The 16,270-nt window shown below is 40.9% G+C and overlaps 1 protein-coding gene across 2 annotated transcripts in view; it reads left to right on the plus strand.

Annotated features, from left to right (window-relative positions):
* Positions 1-16,270, plus strand: part of TMEM163 (transmembrane protein 163) — an 87,767-nt gene that overhangs the window by 53,801 nt on the left and 17,696 nt on the right. For both annotated transcript variants that reach the window (XM_050977082.1, XM_009087799.4), the window contains one exon: positions 13,145-13,241. In XM_050977082.1, coding sequence (XP_050833039.1) covers positions 13,145-13,241 — 97 coding nt within the window. The remainder of the gene's footprint in view (positions 1-13,144; positions 13,242-16,270) is intronic.

The following is a 16,270-nucleotide window of genomic DNA, read 5'->3' on the forward strand; positions in this document are numbered from 1 at the left end:
CCTTAGGCAAAGCTGCCTGTGGGTTTTGGGATTTTCAGTTTCTTTTTAGCCAACATAGCAATGGTTAGGCCTTTGCAATTTGTTTTCTCTTGCAGCACCTGTATCAAGTGAACTGTGTTTGCAATCTGTAATAGATTTGTAAATCTTTCTCTTTGCATCTTACTGAATTATTCTTACCAGAGTATGTTTTTTGAAATTGATGCTTGTATTATATTTGGACTTCTCTCAAGAAGTTTGATTATGAATCGTTTAAATATTTTTTAAAGTAAGAGTATAGCAGTGATGCATGTCTTCTTTATGCTTACTTTGCAAGCAAATTTTTTCCATATTAAATGTTTGATGTATATATCCTATGGGGGGGAAAAAAAGTCTTTACATTTGCAGTGCAGTATTGATCACAGTGGGAATTGTGTTCTGCATCATTGGGCAGCATTTCTATGGGTGATTCATATGGTAGCTGAGAGGATCAGGTGGAGATTGAATCAAGAATTTTTCCAACTAGTGCATAAAAAAGATTTAAAATTCCCACTCAAATTTTGGCCATCTAGGTGGAGAATTGCAGTATGTTTGCCTATTTTTTGTTTTTTTCTCTGTACTGCCATTGCTGGCAGCATGCCATCTGGCTGGAAATAAGTTCAACTGTCCCCTGGAATGGACTGCAATTTTACAGTGAAGGGAGTAAGGCAGGTTTTGGGCTGAAACACATCTAATGATGTCCCTTTAATAAAGGGCAGCTTGATGAAACTAAACATTGCATAACTGATAGGATAAAAAAACCCACCAACACAGGAAACTGACAACAAAAAGCCACACTGGAGGGTCTCAATCACATCTTCACAATCTTCTTCTAAAAACTGAGAAAAAGTAAGCAGTATTTTTACATGCCTTAACTCAGGCTCATGCAACAGCTTGCCAGGGCTGTGAGTTTCTTTCTGGCAGGGCTCTGTACAGAACAGTTTGGAATAAAAGGCCATAAAAGACTGATGTGGCATTGATTCATAAAAGTAAATTCAGAAAAATGTGATTTAAATTAGTCTTCCTGCACAGATTTGGAGATTTTAACAGACATTTTCTTAGCATCTTGCTTTTGTGGGTGTCCACAGAGATTCCTGTCAACATTCAGTTAACATATTTTTGAAATCTTCTGTTGGGCTTTTTCAAGTGAACCTTGTAAAGTATTTAAAAGAGAAAGTAAATCCCAATACAAAAGAAGACTCAATATATCCCTATGGCTAAGCCAGTTACTGAACAGGCAAAGTAGTAAACATATTTTCCTGGTTTTTTATGCTCATTTTTAATTTGCTTTCATATAATCCCTCTGCTTTAATAAGGCTGAATTAAGTCAGTGAATTATTTGCTGTGCCCATTAGTTGAAGACAGTGAGGGTTTCATTCTGAGTTCAGTATCAAGTGAGAGAGTGTTCCCATGTGCTGGGAATATGAATCACTGGATATCAGCCTGGTTATCCCTGTTTCCAGAGCTGACAGGAGAACCACCACAGTACTGACAGCAAAGAGCTGGTGAGATGGTTGTGCTGCTTAAGGCAACTCTTACTGTGTCAGATTTTTGAGGGTGGCATATTTCTAATTTCCTGTTGTGTTTAATCAATCTCTAGCTTGAAACACTGCATGTAATTATTTTTCCTCCTTGACACTGGGAGAATGTTGCAGTGATGCCTGCTGGCTGCTTGCTCAGCTTATGAATAATCAATCTTTGCATCATATCTGTCTCTAACTCCACCTGGTCTGTCACCATCCCTGATTTCTGTGGGCCTCCTCCCCCAGACTCCTGGACAGTGTGGTGCAAATTTGTGTGGGTGTTTAAGTTGTGCTGTGTGTTATTCCTGTTTTTGTGTGCCTGGACATATTCTGCCTTAGTGCAGGGGTCTGTTTAGCAGAATAAGATGTGCCAGAGTAGCTTCAGTTTAGTTCTTTATTTATAGGTCTCTCTTATTGATTCAGATATTACACTGTGTCTTTGTATCCTAACAGATCTGAAAAAAATCCTTATCTCCTTGGCAAAACCCAAGTGGAATTGCCAATTAATTGTGTTTTGCAAATTTATAAAACTTCCTGTTTCATAAACTTGACAGCAAGAGATTGATCCAAAATCTGTTAAATTCAGTGTAAAGGCTCTCATGGAAAGGCAGCGTTAGAGTCAGTCCTTGCTCTTGGACGTCACTGAGAGGGAACATAAAGATAGACTGAAAAACACACCCCCAGGAGCAGGCACAGAGGATACAGCCTGACTCATGATGTGCTATGAATTAAATACTGAGAATAAAATGCTAAGATGTGAAAGAAATGCGTAGTCTTGCCTGGGCTGTAGCCATATGGCAGTTGGAGCTGCAGCATTCCATGGGCTGGCACTCCCAAGGGTACAGAAGTGCCAAGTTCTGCTCAGAGGAACCAATGCATTTCCATTTGACTTCAGGGCAGTTGGAGTGCTGAAACCATCATGCAAATATGTCCTGCTGAGCTTAACTCTGCTTAATGGGTTCCATTTTTATTAGATCATTTGATTTCTCTTGTTTTCTGGGGTGAGATGAGAAGGTTCTTTTTCAGAGTTCATCCCTTTGGTTCATCCCTTCCCTCCAGGGTGTCAGCCACAGCACACAGCTCAGAAGAGGCTGAAGCCCTGGCAGGGGCACCAGCCCTGTAACCATTTGTTGATTCTCCAGATTCAGCCATCTCAAATCTCTGCTTTCATTGGGAGGATTGATGAGAAAACTCCTTTTGCTCCAGAGTCCTTTACTGCCACTTCTAGAGCTTTGTCACCCTTCCTGCTGCTGCTCAGACTGCTCCTGGATGTGTCATTGGTGCCCACATGAAATAAAAGCCAAGGCTAAAACATTCACCAAGATCAGGAGTTAAACCACTGCAAGACTGAGACACTGCTTGACTCTGCCTAGCTGGCTCATTAATGAAAGAGTATGTGGGAGTGGGATGAATATTTGATGTTTTTTAGCAGAGTCCTTGAGAGAATTGTAGGTCTTGAGGCAACACAAGAGTTGGGAAGGACTGCAGAGATCTGGGAGGAGAGTCAGAGTACATGCATAGTTCATGAGTACTTGATCTGCTCAGTGTGATCTGCTAGGCTGTAAATTAACATGCAGGAAATGTAAAGGTGCTGAACAAGTCATCAAAAAGCAATGATCAAGGAATTAAAGAAAGAAAAAAAAGGGCTGAAATAACTGGAGAAATAATTTGAAATCTCCACTAAAGATGAAAATCCTCAACTGAAATTGACTGAGATGTGCAAAGAAATGTCAGTGGTCCTCCTGGCTGCTCTCCATAACCAGTTTACAAATGCCTTGAATATTCTGCCCTTTGGTAAACCCTTAGCAACTTGGTGACTTACTGGGCTGCTGAAGCAAATATAAATCTGTTGAAGAAGAACTTTTTTGACACTGGCTTGGCAACAGTGGCTTTTCATGTGCTTAAATAAACTCAGTAAAGAATAAATTTCTTAACAGAAGACTGGAAAAATGTCTCGTGAGATGTTGAATAGCCATTTAGCTTCTGTTAAATTCAGGAATGCAGGACTTGCTTGGAGTACAGGAACTGTGTCTGAGGAGAAAGTGAGAAATACCACCAAAAAAGGAAGGATTGGAAAAACAGGATAACAAACTACATGTGCAGAGCCTTGTGGGAAAGCTTTAAAAGCCAGAGCTCTTTCAGTACAGCTGGCTGGAAAGATCTTGCTTTTCTGTACAATGCAGGACCCAGTATCTGCCTATGCCTGTGAGATCCATTCATTCTGGGGTTTTTGGCTACTGGGTTTTTATTGCAAAACCCAACTCTGTACAGCATATTTAAAACAGTGATTCTTGACAGTTGCAGCTGGTGTTTGCTATATATTATTTTGTTGATGGTATCAAGTTAAATTCTGTGTTTCCCAGGAACCAGTCTGTCAACATCTTTCTTAACCCAGTGCCAGAGTAAATAGGAATCCTGACTCATAATGAACATTCTGGATTATGGCAGGAGCAGAAAAGACACATTTCTCATGTTTCTTTCACGGTTTTGGTGTTGTGGTTTTGTTTGTTTGTTTGCTTGGGTTTTTTGATTACATATTTCAGACTCTGGCTATGCATTCCTTAATTATCTAACAAGAAAATGAAATTATATCGTAGGCTAATAATTTTAAACACACTTGTGGTGCTCTATGTTGCCATGACATAATACACAATTAATGCAGATTTTTCCTTTCTTTTTTTCTATTGGTGGAGCTGTTGCCTGAAACATGAACAGTAACACTAAAACTACAGGAATTAAAATCTACAGTGGTAGACATGGGTGCAGATATCTGTCATTCCTCCACCTGCTGCTGAGAAAGCTTTTTGCCAGAAGAGAAGAGTCATTTTGCAATTAGGCATTACCTAAATTGCTTGCTACTATAACTTAACTTTCATCTCCACACCTCAGCTGAGGCTGTGGATTTGGTACCTTCAGGATGCTGAGCCCATTTGCCCTGTGAAGAATGCCTGCTCTGGGGATTTGCTTCCTTATAGGTTCCTAAATTATGGGGAGGAAGAACTGGTGTTCTCACAGGTTGTGACATTCAGAAGAACACAACTATAAGAGTCAGCTTAATCCAAGAATTTCTGATTTAGCTTCAGCTAAAAGCAGTCTCTAAGAAAGATATCTGATTGCTTCTCATCAGAAATTATGTGAGAAATCACATGAGAAAATGTGATGACACCCTAAGACAGAGTGAGCCTCTCCTTCCAAAGTAGTTGTAACCCTTTTTTCTCTCTTGCTCCTGTTCAGATGACACCACTTGGGAATATTTACCCTGGTGTCTGGTCATGGGGAGTCTTGCAGAAGTTAAACTGAATATATGTGCATTACAATTAGGCATATGGGAATATAGGAATGTGAGGATTGTGATGTATCCTACTTTTGCACTCAAAGCTTGGAAGAATTAGAAGCCACCTTTTATCACTGTCATACTGCAAAGTTAGGTCTGGCTCTTCTCTCTTCCTCTGATTCTAAAAGAAAGCATGTTGATCTATATGGTTCCAGGGCACATTCTCTCTTGGTTCACAGAATTGAATAAAACCACCCAAATTTTCAGTATTTCTATTGTGTTTAAATTTTCATGTGAGGGTTTGGCTCTGCTGTACTGGTTAACCCAGCTAAATGAGCACTGTCTATTTAGGTAGTGTTGAATGAAAATAATCCTCTGGGTTCAGACCCAACATATCAGTCACATTGAAAAAGCTGTGGGTAATTTTATCTATACCATGCACACGGAAGAGACTGGAAGCACAGATGGCAAAATCCACACCTACCCACAGTTCAGGGCAAACCTCTGTGGCTGGAGGCAGAGCTCTTTTGTGATGAGTGAATGGAATACCTAAGTGATCTGGAAGAATGTCAAATGCTTGGAGCTGCAGACAGCTCAGAACCCACCTCTGCAGCCCATGTGAGGTTCTCAGCTACCAGGGGTTTGGCCTCAGAGCACATTTTCACAGCACATTTTCACATTTTCACAATAAAGAGTTTTCAAAGGTAGTGCTCACCTGTGCTTGGATATCCGCTTTATAGGAGGAGAAGTATAGTTTCCTCTTAACCACACTGAAAATTTCTAAATCATTATTTCTTCTGAGGTATTTGGCCAAAATTCTACATCCAGGTACAGTGCTAGATACAAGAGTTGCTTCATGTGGCTGATTTAATAAATGTCATAATTCTCCATAAATTCATTGTCCCATATTCAGATAAAAGTAAATCAATCACAAACTTTGCTCTTACCCACACAGAAATGCATTTATGCCTCGTGCAAGCACACCCCAAAAAATCATTGCATATACAAGTTATATTAAATATGAAATAGAAAATGTATATATTTATATATTCTAAAATCTGTTTCAAAAACCGTGGCATCTGTAGACTTGGCAATGATTTCACAGCAGCTAGATCCAAAACCTATGAAAGGCTTTCCTTCTACTTGACTGGTAGTTGATTAAGCAGCATTTGTGTGTTTTGCCTGGTATTTACACATAGGCCTGTGTGTGTAAAATCAGGGATATGATGTTTCCTGTGCTGGAATTTGATGATCACCATAAAAATGAATATTGTAGAAGTTCTCAAAAGGGTTTAATTTCCAGGTTCAGGGGAATGGCAGAGTCTCTGATCATCTGCTGCAAGGGAGGAGCAGCGCTGGAGCCAGGAAGGGTGGTTGTAAGGCAGGTGTACTCCAAGTGCAGCTGCAGAGTCTGTGCAGACCTAGGAACTAGAAAACAGGTCATGAGAGCTTTTGAACTCCCCCCAGTTGTAGAAATGTCTGTTAGCTTTTTCTGGTAGATATTCCATACCTGGGGTATCAAATTATTTATGGAACTGTTGCCCCAGTTCAGCTGAATGATGTTTAAGTATGTAAATACCCTGTTCTGCAGCAACTAGTTGAAATCCTAAGGGTTAATAAAAGTTTTAGAAGGCCTGTAACACTTTCAGCATGAAATGGCCCCCTAGCAGAGCTGATCTGAGTTTCAGACATAAACAGCATTTCCCTTCAGTGTCTTTGAAGTCAGACCACGTGATATCACAGCACACTTTTCCAACACAGTAATTGAAAAATAGATTTTCAGTGGTCATTTGGATTATTACTTGTATTCTCTTTATTGTGTAATCTAGTTTGGGCTTATGTTTTTTTATGGTGAGAAAAACAGAGTAGCTGTAATGATGCTGATCTGGATCCTGGCAGCTGGGGGTGGATTATGGAACATGTGTGATGAACAGCAAGCCCACTTCGTTCCTTTTAAAGACAGTCTTAAATTGACTCCATTCCCTTCTCACTGAGCACCAGGTGTAAATGCCCTGAGCAGCTGTGATTCTGTACAGTTTGGTGTCCAAAACCTCTTCGGGAGCTGCACCTGATATCAGAAAAGCTGCACCAGTAGCTAATGTGACTGCCTAATTGGACACAAGGAAGCTTTAGATTAGCAGTAGAGCATGACAGGACTCTCAAGACTGAGGCTGATGTTGCATCTCTTGCCTGTGTATTACCATAATATGTCACAGTGGCTGGTTCTTTTTAGAAAAGTCCTTTAATGAGTTTAAGAGGCAGAAATTAACAGTTGTTGGAGTTCTGGATGTCACCCTCATGAAAAACGTGGCTGCCGTGTCACAGAACAGCAGCAAGTGTTAGTGAACAGCTGCATTGCAGTTTGGATTTCTCTGTTTGAAGGAAAGAGCAGCAGAGCTGTGGCACAGTGGGCTGTACACTGGACAGGCCCTTCCCCAAAACAGAGCTGCTGCTGACACCTGCCCCTGCTGTGCCTGGGCTGTGTGCAGGGGTGCTGCTGGCAGACACCCCCAGCTCAGCTGCTTGGGGCTCCCCTCTGCTTCTTTTCACACCAGAAAATCATTTTAGGTGATCACATTTGAACCTTTTCCTCCAAATCCTTATCCTTTAGATTCCAACATTCAGTTTTCACTGCACTTGAGGATTCCTGGGCTGGCTGTTACTGGCATTTTACACTTGACTACTGTAAGGAGGCTGTGAGAGCTGCCACAGTTCCAGTGTTTAACAGGCTGACAGCCTCTCCTCCAGAAGAAATGTGGTGCAAGTTATTGCAAGTTCCAAGTTATTAATGAAGGAGCAGTCACAGAATGCAATTTGTGTTTGGGGAAGGAAGAATGAAAACAAGAGTCCCAGCAAGGCAAAGAGATGGTAAAGGGTTCCTCTCATGTAGTTAGACATAGAAGACAATTGAGCAAAAAGTATAGCTACAGAATTAGAAAGTGAATGAATACTTCATGCTCAAAAATGTTTTCCTAACTTCTGACAGCAAAAACCTCCTGGACAATTGCCCTCTGTGTTACACCATGTGACTTCCCCTGAATGATTCCCTGCATGATATTCACTCTGTCAGCCACTAATACTAAAATCCCTTCTAATCATAGGGAAACAGGATTTAGCACTTTTAAGTTTTTATTAGAATAATTAAATTTATAATTTTTTTTCCTCCCTAAACTCTAGAGGTTTTATTGGTGGGTTTACTCAGAGATTAAATTCTGTATCCATCATAAAACTGATTTTCTCAGCTTTGCTGAAGAAGCTCACATTACTCTTGGGCTTAGAGCTCATATTGCTCTTATTGGCCTGCAGCTCATTTTAATGTGAAGTTACAGTTCCTTGCAAAGTAATATTTTTCACCACTTCAGTAGTGAAACAGCCTGCAGAGATTTTAACATTTCCTTTTCTGTGGGCTAATAGGAGTCATTGGTACTGAAAGATCTTGACAGAGCCTGCAGAGTTAAAGATTTTGTGACTAAAAATTAATAGGTTCAGAGGACCCTGCAGGTTGGAAGGGGCCTCAGGAGGTCTCTGGAACTCACAAGTTCTTGCTCAGAGCAGAGCTGTGAGACCAGAACAGGGCACTCAAAGCTTCATCCAGTCAGGTCTCCAAACCTTCCAAGGATGGAGGCTCTACAGCCTCTCTGAGAAACTGTTCAAATAAAAATCCATGGTGGAAATACAGTTTCTCTTAGGAAAATATAACGTGGTAAGATTCCTAACAATCAAGGAAATGCAGAATTAAAATAGAGTAAACCAGGTCTTGTAGAGTAACCAGAATACATGCAGAAATTAGAAGCTTTGTCTTTTATTTACAGCATTGTGGCTGCCAGAGAACTGGATGAGGAACAGAAGCTTCTTTAGATGGCAGCTTTGCAAATGTGAGAATGGAGTTCCTATCTCAAGAATATGAATACAAATCCTAGTGCTTTATACAATGATTTTTTTTCCCAGTTCTTTTGTCATGTTTAGCCCTGTAGCTCAGCTGAAATGATCAAAATGTTTTCATGAATAAGGCAAGCAATCTTGATACCAGAAAGGAAGATTTTACAGTGAGAACAATCAATCACTGGAACAACCTCCCCAGGGGTGTGGCAGAGTGCTCATTGTGAGAAGTTTCCAAGATGCAGTTGGGCAGGGTGCTGAGAATCTCATCTAGGTTCTGTGAAAGGTTGGACCAGGTGATATTTGGAGGTTCCTCCCACCCTGGACTCTTTTGTTGTTCTGTGAGCCTCTTTGCTTTGGTAAAAGTAATAACCAGCCCCACCCCCCACCAAATAACCCATATAATCAAAACAGGTCAGCTAATCTGGGATACTGCAATGAATGAAACAGGTGGGAGAACAGAACAAAATTGGGAAGCAATTAAACTGCTCCTGACAAATTTGTTTTATTCCATGTGGTGTCATCATGTTTGAGGCATTGGTTTAATGAACTGGAAGCGTGGTGGTGAAATAGTTTCCAGGCTGTAACAGACAAACCATCAAGGGCAGGAGACCCTTTTCCCTCCCTACTGCCCCAAAACAACTCCCTGAGAGCTGCTAGGAGAAAGTTGACCCATTTTTACATATGGTTTTCATATGCATCACCAATTTATTTGATTCCTTAATTCTGTTGTCCCACCTTTGCTGACTTGAGAGGAGGAATTACCAAGGGCTTCATTGCAAACCCTGGTTGAGACAGTGCTGCTGTAAAGACCTGCCAGAAAGAGAGAGAGATGGTAATGAGGAAGGGGAAATTTTTGCCTTGGCTGTTTAGAGCAGTCAGTTGATATGAGAAAATCTCCATTTCCAGTCACCCTTGTGTAGCTTTTCCCTGATCACTTTTGAGGTAGTTTATAGCAGAGCTCGTTACTCAGCATGCATTTTTAATTTCATTGCTATTATTGATTTATTTTTTATAAAATGTTACCAAACCAGTAGCTGAGAATCTCAGCCTGTAGTCTTGCATCAATCTGACTGCTGCTCACCTGGAGGAGCAGCCTGTTTATCTGAAAGGGGTCAACTCATGTTTAGTGTGGCAAAGCCATGCTGAAGGTAAAATTGCTTCATTATGTTGAAGATTAATCACCACAGAAATCTGAGTGAGATTAATGTCTAATTCTGTGTTGGCAACATCACAGAATTTTGGTCTTATCACTATCTGTAGGAAATTATAACAAAGAATTGCAAACTTTAAGATAGAATTAAGGCTAAACCCATGAATTAGGAGGCTGTTCTGCTGCATCTGCTGAATGCAAATGAATTGGATCGTTGGAGTTACTCTCCTTAGGAAATTAATGTTTTCATAAAATGAGGGAAAGAAGTGCTAACTTACTAACAGCAGATTGAAAATTGAGCTTGTGGAGATGGAAGCCCCTGAATCTCAGTACTTTTCGTAGCTACCTGCTTAAAAGCCATTGACTTAGGCAAAGCAACAAAATTTGATTAAGGAAAAGAGTATCAGGTGCTTACAGTGATTGATTTCCTTTTCTAGTTTCCTTATGAGTTGTGAAAATTTGTCATCAAAAGGAGGAATTGTGTCTGTTAGAGCTCCACACAGGGAATATGTGGTGGAAGAGGTGAGGTGGCAGCTGTGTGTGCTGTAATGCAGTCACACTGATCTGCTTCTGATGGGTGTGACAAATCCAGGGCTGCTGTAGTACAAAATGGGTATTTATAGGGCTGGATGAATATAAATGGGTTGTATGTGGGTTGTAATACTGCTTTCAAGAAAAAATCTTTTGAAAATTGTCAAGATTCAATTGTCAGAATCAATCATTTGTTTTTAAGATTTATTCAGGTGTCTGAATTCCACCAGAAGTGATCTAGCAGGGACAAAAGCTCCAAAGCTGTATAAAGCCTTTGATGGTTTTGAGAATCTAAATTATTTCACTCTCAATGCCTGAGGCTGCAGTACAACCAATTTAACAGTATTTCATATGGGACAAAATAATACTGAAAATTTGACAGAACTGATGAGGTGATTTCTTACACATTGAATTACACTTCATACTGTCTTCTGTATTTTCACATACAAACACTGCCTTAAAAACACTTCAAGAAGTATCTTGGGCAGCACCTACAGCAAACTAAAGAAGGCTTGATGGTTTCACTGTTAAATCTGTAATATTTAATTCTCTTGTAGTTTTCATTACTCTTGCATTCCAAATGCCATTGCTTTAAGGAAAAAAAACAAAAAAACCCCAAACAACAAAACTTGGAAAGTTTGAGCTGTGTTTGAGTTAAAAGTTGGTTGTTGCCTGAATATCAGAGAGATGCCTTCACCTTGTCCTTTGTGAATTAGTTTTCTAGTCTTCAAACTGTACTGCATTCTGACAGATTCCAGAAAGATTATTGTTTCTGAAAAACAAATAAAGCTTTTACACTGTGTTTTAGAATGTTTTGACTAAATTTTCTCTCTTCCTCCTTCTTTTTAGAAGCAATATATAGAACACGAGACTGGAGAAGATTCCAGATTCATGCATTCTTCATTAGAGCTTTTCTGTTGCCTGTCAAACCTGTAGCATCAATTCTTTTGCTTTACAGATCAATTATAACTATTTAGTGGGTTCAGTGGAAACCTCTGACACTAAGTCAGGTGGAAATGGCTGTAAAATAAAGACATGGTCTTCAAGAGGTGCTGAAGATGTGAGTCAAGGGCTAGGACAAAGCTATCAGGGCTTTAGAGTCTTCTCTGTGTTATCAGTTCACCCTCACTTCTGCATCACCCTCTTTCACTAGTTTTTATGGGTACTTCTGAGTTGATTTAAACCTGTTTAGAAATGGCAGTTTGCTCATCTAATTTAATTGAATGTCATTAATGAAATTGCATTTGCCAAGCACCTTGGCACTAACACCCTTGGTGTGAAGTTGGAAACACTCTTTGGTTACACAGCAGTGATTGTTAGCAGATGGAAGCGAGCTGGCTTGTATTAACATTTTTGTGGTCTAGTACAGTGAAAGTAGAGCATGCTTACAATAACCAATCACAACTTGTTTATTATGTACTACAGTTTCTCAGATTAATTTCAGGAGGTTTGATATTTTTTACATTTGTAGTTGAATTTTGCATGATTTGCAGTCTAGTTAGAAATTATTTCTATCAAATGAGATTAAAAGAATACACAGTGCAGTGTTGTGTCTTAGTGGTTTTGCAGATAAATCAATACACTCAAGAAGGCAAAAACCATGTATTTTTTTGCTTGAAGTACTATACTCATGAATTTTGCATGGCTGTGGATTCCAAAAGCCAGCATATAAAGGAGAAGCTAGGCTTGCTAAATACGACTCCTGAATGCTTATTCAAACCTCAGACTGCATTTCTGTCTGCTGGTAATACCCTTGTCACTGTTGTTATCATCTTCCTTTTCTTCTATCTACTTCAGCTATTTCTGGGTAAGTAGGTGGATGGGAATTCTTTTGCCACAGTAAAAGTGAGCTGGAGAATAAGAGAAACAGATCAAGATTGCTGAAGTCGTTGTGTATCTGCTGGCAAATTTGCAAAATATTTGGGTGGTTGGCAGGTCCACAGAGATAACCCCAACTCTCTGATTTATGTGGGAACAAAATCCAGCCAGTGGTCAGGGAATGTTTGCCTGTCTTGCCCAGAAGTGTGCAGGGAATAAAAGATGTGCTGAGGGAAAGGGAAGATGCATCCAATTCTAGGTATTGCCACAGGGAGTGTGATCCATAGTTTCCAGCTCACAGATCTGGGGCTGTGTTGGTTTAAAAGCCTGTTGGGGGGATAGAAAAGCTTGTCTTTCAGAATGGCTGTCAGATGAAATGTCAGCATATCCTTGCAGGAAGTTCATGTGTCTTGTGTCAAGCAGTCACTGGCTCAGCAAGTGGCCTTAGCAAGTCAGCCAGCTTTTGTGGACCAGTTCCTGAGCCACATCATGCCTGACTGGGGAGGAAAGGGGAGGAAACAGCTGTTCCTGGTTCTGTTACGCTACTGACCACATTTACCAAATATCTCTGCTGGCTTGGTAAAGAGAATGAAGTTCCCTCCATTATTTCTAATGGGAGATCCTAGCAAAACAAACAGAGAGAAACAGTTCTCCTCTGGAGGACTCTGTGATAAATCATCAGGAGCAGAAGTGGCAGGTCTTTCTCTCTGAAACATCAGAGAATGGAACATCATCTGCTATGCCCTGTCTTCTCATACCTAATCCAGGTTTTAAGAATGGGAGAAGAACTGGATGCCTCATTCTGTTCTTTAATTTAAGCCTTTATCTTTGGCTCATTAAGATATTCTTTTATTATTAATATTCTGTCGCCCTCTGTTACCCTGGAAGAGTTGGCAACTTCAAATATGTTCTTAATATTTCTTTGTATTTGTCTCTATTTTCTTCCCCCAGGGCTTGTGTTATCTTGGGTGTCATATTCCTGCTGTCATCAATATGTATTGTGATCAAAGCCATCCATGATCTTGCGAAGAGGGTGCTTCCAGAAGTGGTAAGGTGATTCCTGTTCTTTTAAATGTTCTCTTTACTCCCTGCCCTGTCAGTGGGACTGAGAATTGCCAGTGTCTCCTTCCAACAGCCCCACTGAACTCTGTGGAGCTCTAGCAGGTGCCTTTCCTGCCTGGCTCACATACTGGCCCTGCTCTTCCAGCAGTATTTTTTATTTATGTGGTGGAGTCTAGTCTACTTCTGGAGTTTAATTATAGGTTTTTATAGGTTTGACCCCAAATCTCTCTCAGTGTAACCACTTAAAGCTTCTACACAGGGCTGTGAGGGTTCACTTACAGAGAGGAGGCCTCTCTGAGCTTAATGAATGTACTAGAATTTTGTGAGAAGAATGTTTCTGCAGTTTACTACTACAATGGCTTCAGTATTTAATTTTCAGTGTGGAAAAATATCTTTTTGGATTATATTTTAATGTCTTCCAGCTCTTGCCTTCAGCTCCAGAGCCATGTATGTAGCAGGGATGAATCAGGTGAGGGGAGCATGCTGGGTGAAAGAGCTGGCTTTTAGACTGACTCACTGAGGAGCAACACAAAGGGCTTTTCTCCTGCTCTCTGCTTTCTTTTGGCTGTGAAAGCAGCCCCTACCTGGCCTGTGGAGCAGCTCTCCCCAGTGGCCTTTCTCTCAGCTCTGCTCTGGCCTGTCCTGCTTGCTTCCTTTCAGTACTGGCTATTAACTTCTACTCATCTGAACGAGCTGCTCACTGGGAAAACCATTTGGCAGTGGTTCCACTCCCACAAGACTCTTCCTAACTCAAACAAAATGAGGCTTCAGTTCAGTTGTTGTGTGCAAAACCTGGCTCAGAGCTTTGTCTTCAGCCTTTGTGGAGTTTGGTCAGGTTGTGTGCTCAGCCTTTCACATCAAGGATTCACCCTGCCAAATGCCATCTCAACACAGAAACCAAAACTCCTTCCTTTCAACCCAGGGATGGAGGCAGAGCTGGACAATCAGAAAGCCAAAATGGGATTCCATCTGTTACCCACTGCTAGCAGTGCAGATGACCAGCTGGGCCCTGTGTTCTCATGGAAACTTGCAAGGAGCTGGGCAATTCCAGAAGCTTGTGGAGTTTGTGGAAACCTGGGTGAAGATGAGTAGCACAGCCCATGGGTGAGCAGGTTACTGAATTGCAGCCAGGTGCATTGTTTGACTGCAGGTGATTCATGTTCTCTTTGCATTTTGCCTGCCCTCTCTTCCAGTGTTCATAATTTACTGCCTCCTCAGCTTTGCCAGCATTGCAGCACATGGAGTTCACCAGCCTGGTTCTGTCAGAATGATCTGGGTTAGCTTAAACACTTTCAGGAGTCAGTTCTTAAACCCAACCAAAACATTTTGACAGAACTGGGTTGGGGAGTGAGCATGGGGCATGTGCCAGTGAGGCTGGAGAGGAGGCAGGTGAGGGTGAGGGGAGACCCTGCTGTCATGGTCAGCTAAGGGACAACTGCTTAATTTGTCTGTAGCCAAACAGTGCAAACTGGCTACAGCTCGGCTCCTGTTTAGTGAGAAAATGAAATATATATAGTCCTGGCTCAGTGAAGGAGAACAGAAAAGGGAGGTTACAACCATAATTAAAACACTCATTTTGGTGAATTTTTGGTAGTGTGTATCAGGTTGACTTAGATGTCTCAGTCTAATTCATTGTGGGCAAAGTCTCTAATAATTCTATCAGCAAGAACAGAAATTTAAAAGTTGTTTCATCTATATCTTACTCTTTCATCACTACAAGTTCAATCTACAAGAGAGGGCTCTATTTCTGACATGGGGAGAAATGTCTCATATTTGGATTGTGAACATTTTTTATGATTTGCATTTAATGATTTTTGTGATGTTGAACTTCCTCATTTTTAATGCTTTTAAATGCAGTTACAGTTGGAAAATATATGGAATCAGTCCCATAAATATGGATGGATAATCTTCCTCCTGTTCTCACTCATCTAGGCACTCAAGTACTACCAGCAGTTTGAAGGATGTATCTGACAAGGGACAGGCTGTGGATGACTGGTGGCAGGGTAAAAGTCACACACACACCCCCCTAAAGGATTTTCATACCTGGCAATTCTGCCTGGAATGTAGATTGGAGCATGGGATGACAAGAGATGGTACTTTGGTTCAGTATTTACTCTTAAATAACATGGCAAGGATTTTAATGTCAAAGCCTTTCAGTACATCTCCCTGTGGGAAACTGATCCAGCAAGGGTTGTGTGACAGGTGAAATATCTCTGCAAACTCAGAATACCAGTGAAAAATGGGAAGGCTCAGAGGACAGCACCACTGCTGCAAGTCATGGCCAGTGAGGTGTAATGCCTAGGGGTTGCCAACATTAAAAATAACTGGGGGAAGAGGATGTTGTTGAACAGAAACCTTTCCAGTTGCCCTAGCTGTGCCTGACTGTGATGCTGGTTTTCAGGTTGCTTGTTGCTCCCTTAGCTGCTCTAAGCAGAAATAGTTGCTCTTCTCAGTTGTTTGGGTCTTTGTTGATTGATTGGGCTCCCAGCAAAGCTGCACCAGCCCAGGCCCTGTCATCAGCATCTGAGCAGAGGGGAAATCTGTCAAATTTCATCATTAGGAGGCAGAAGTTTCTGCCTCTGCTCCTTTATCCAGGGTGCTATCTTCTACTTCTTGGGCCACTGATGAACTAATTGCTCATGATATTAATTTCTGTAGTATCTTACCATGTAATGTGGTTTTAATGTGTGGCTGTATATCATATATATAACAAGAACCATGTTTTCTGTTAATAGTTTTTTTGCATAGCAGTGAAGTTCTGCATCAAAATAGTGACCTGAAATATTTTCTGCTGGTGATATCTGTGTTACTGGGGTTTGATATTAACTTGCTATTCTGAGACCAGGGAATTACCCTCGTGGTGTGAGCAAGAACAGAACATTAAGACTAAAGGTAGTGTAACTCCACCAGTCCCAAACTGGTATAAAACTGGGGTGAAGAGCTCAGCACCAAATTAAGAGGAGTTGTGCCTCAACAGAAGTTTCACATGTGAGTCAGAGTCCCATGATGTTTTGG

Source organism: Serinus canaria, chromosome 7, assembly GCF_022539315.1.
Source record: "Serinus canaria isolate serCan28SL12 chromosome 7, serCan2020, whole genome shotgun sequence".
Classification (NCBI taxonomy): Eukaryota; Metazoa; Chordata; class Aves; order Passeriformes; family Fringillidae; genus Serinus; species Serinus canaria.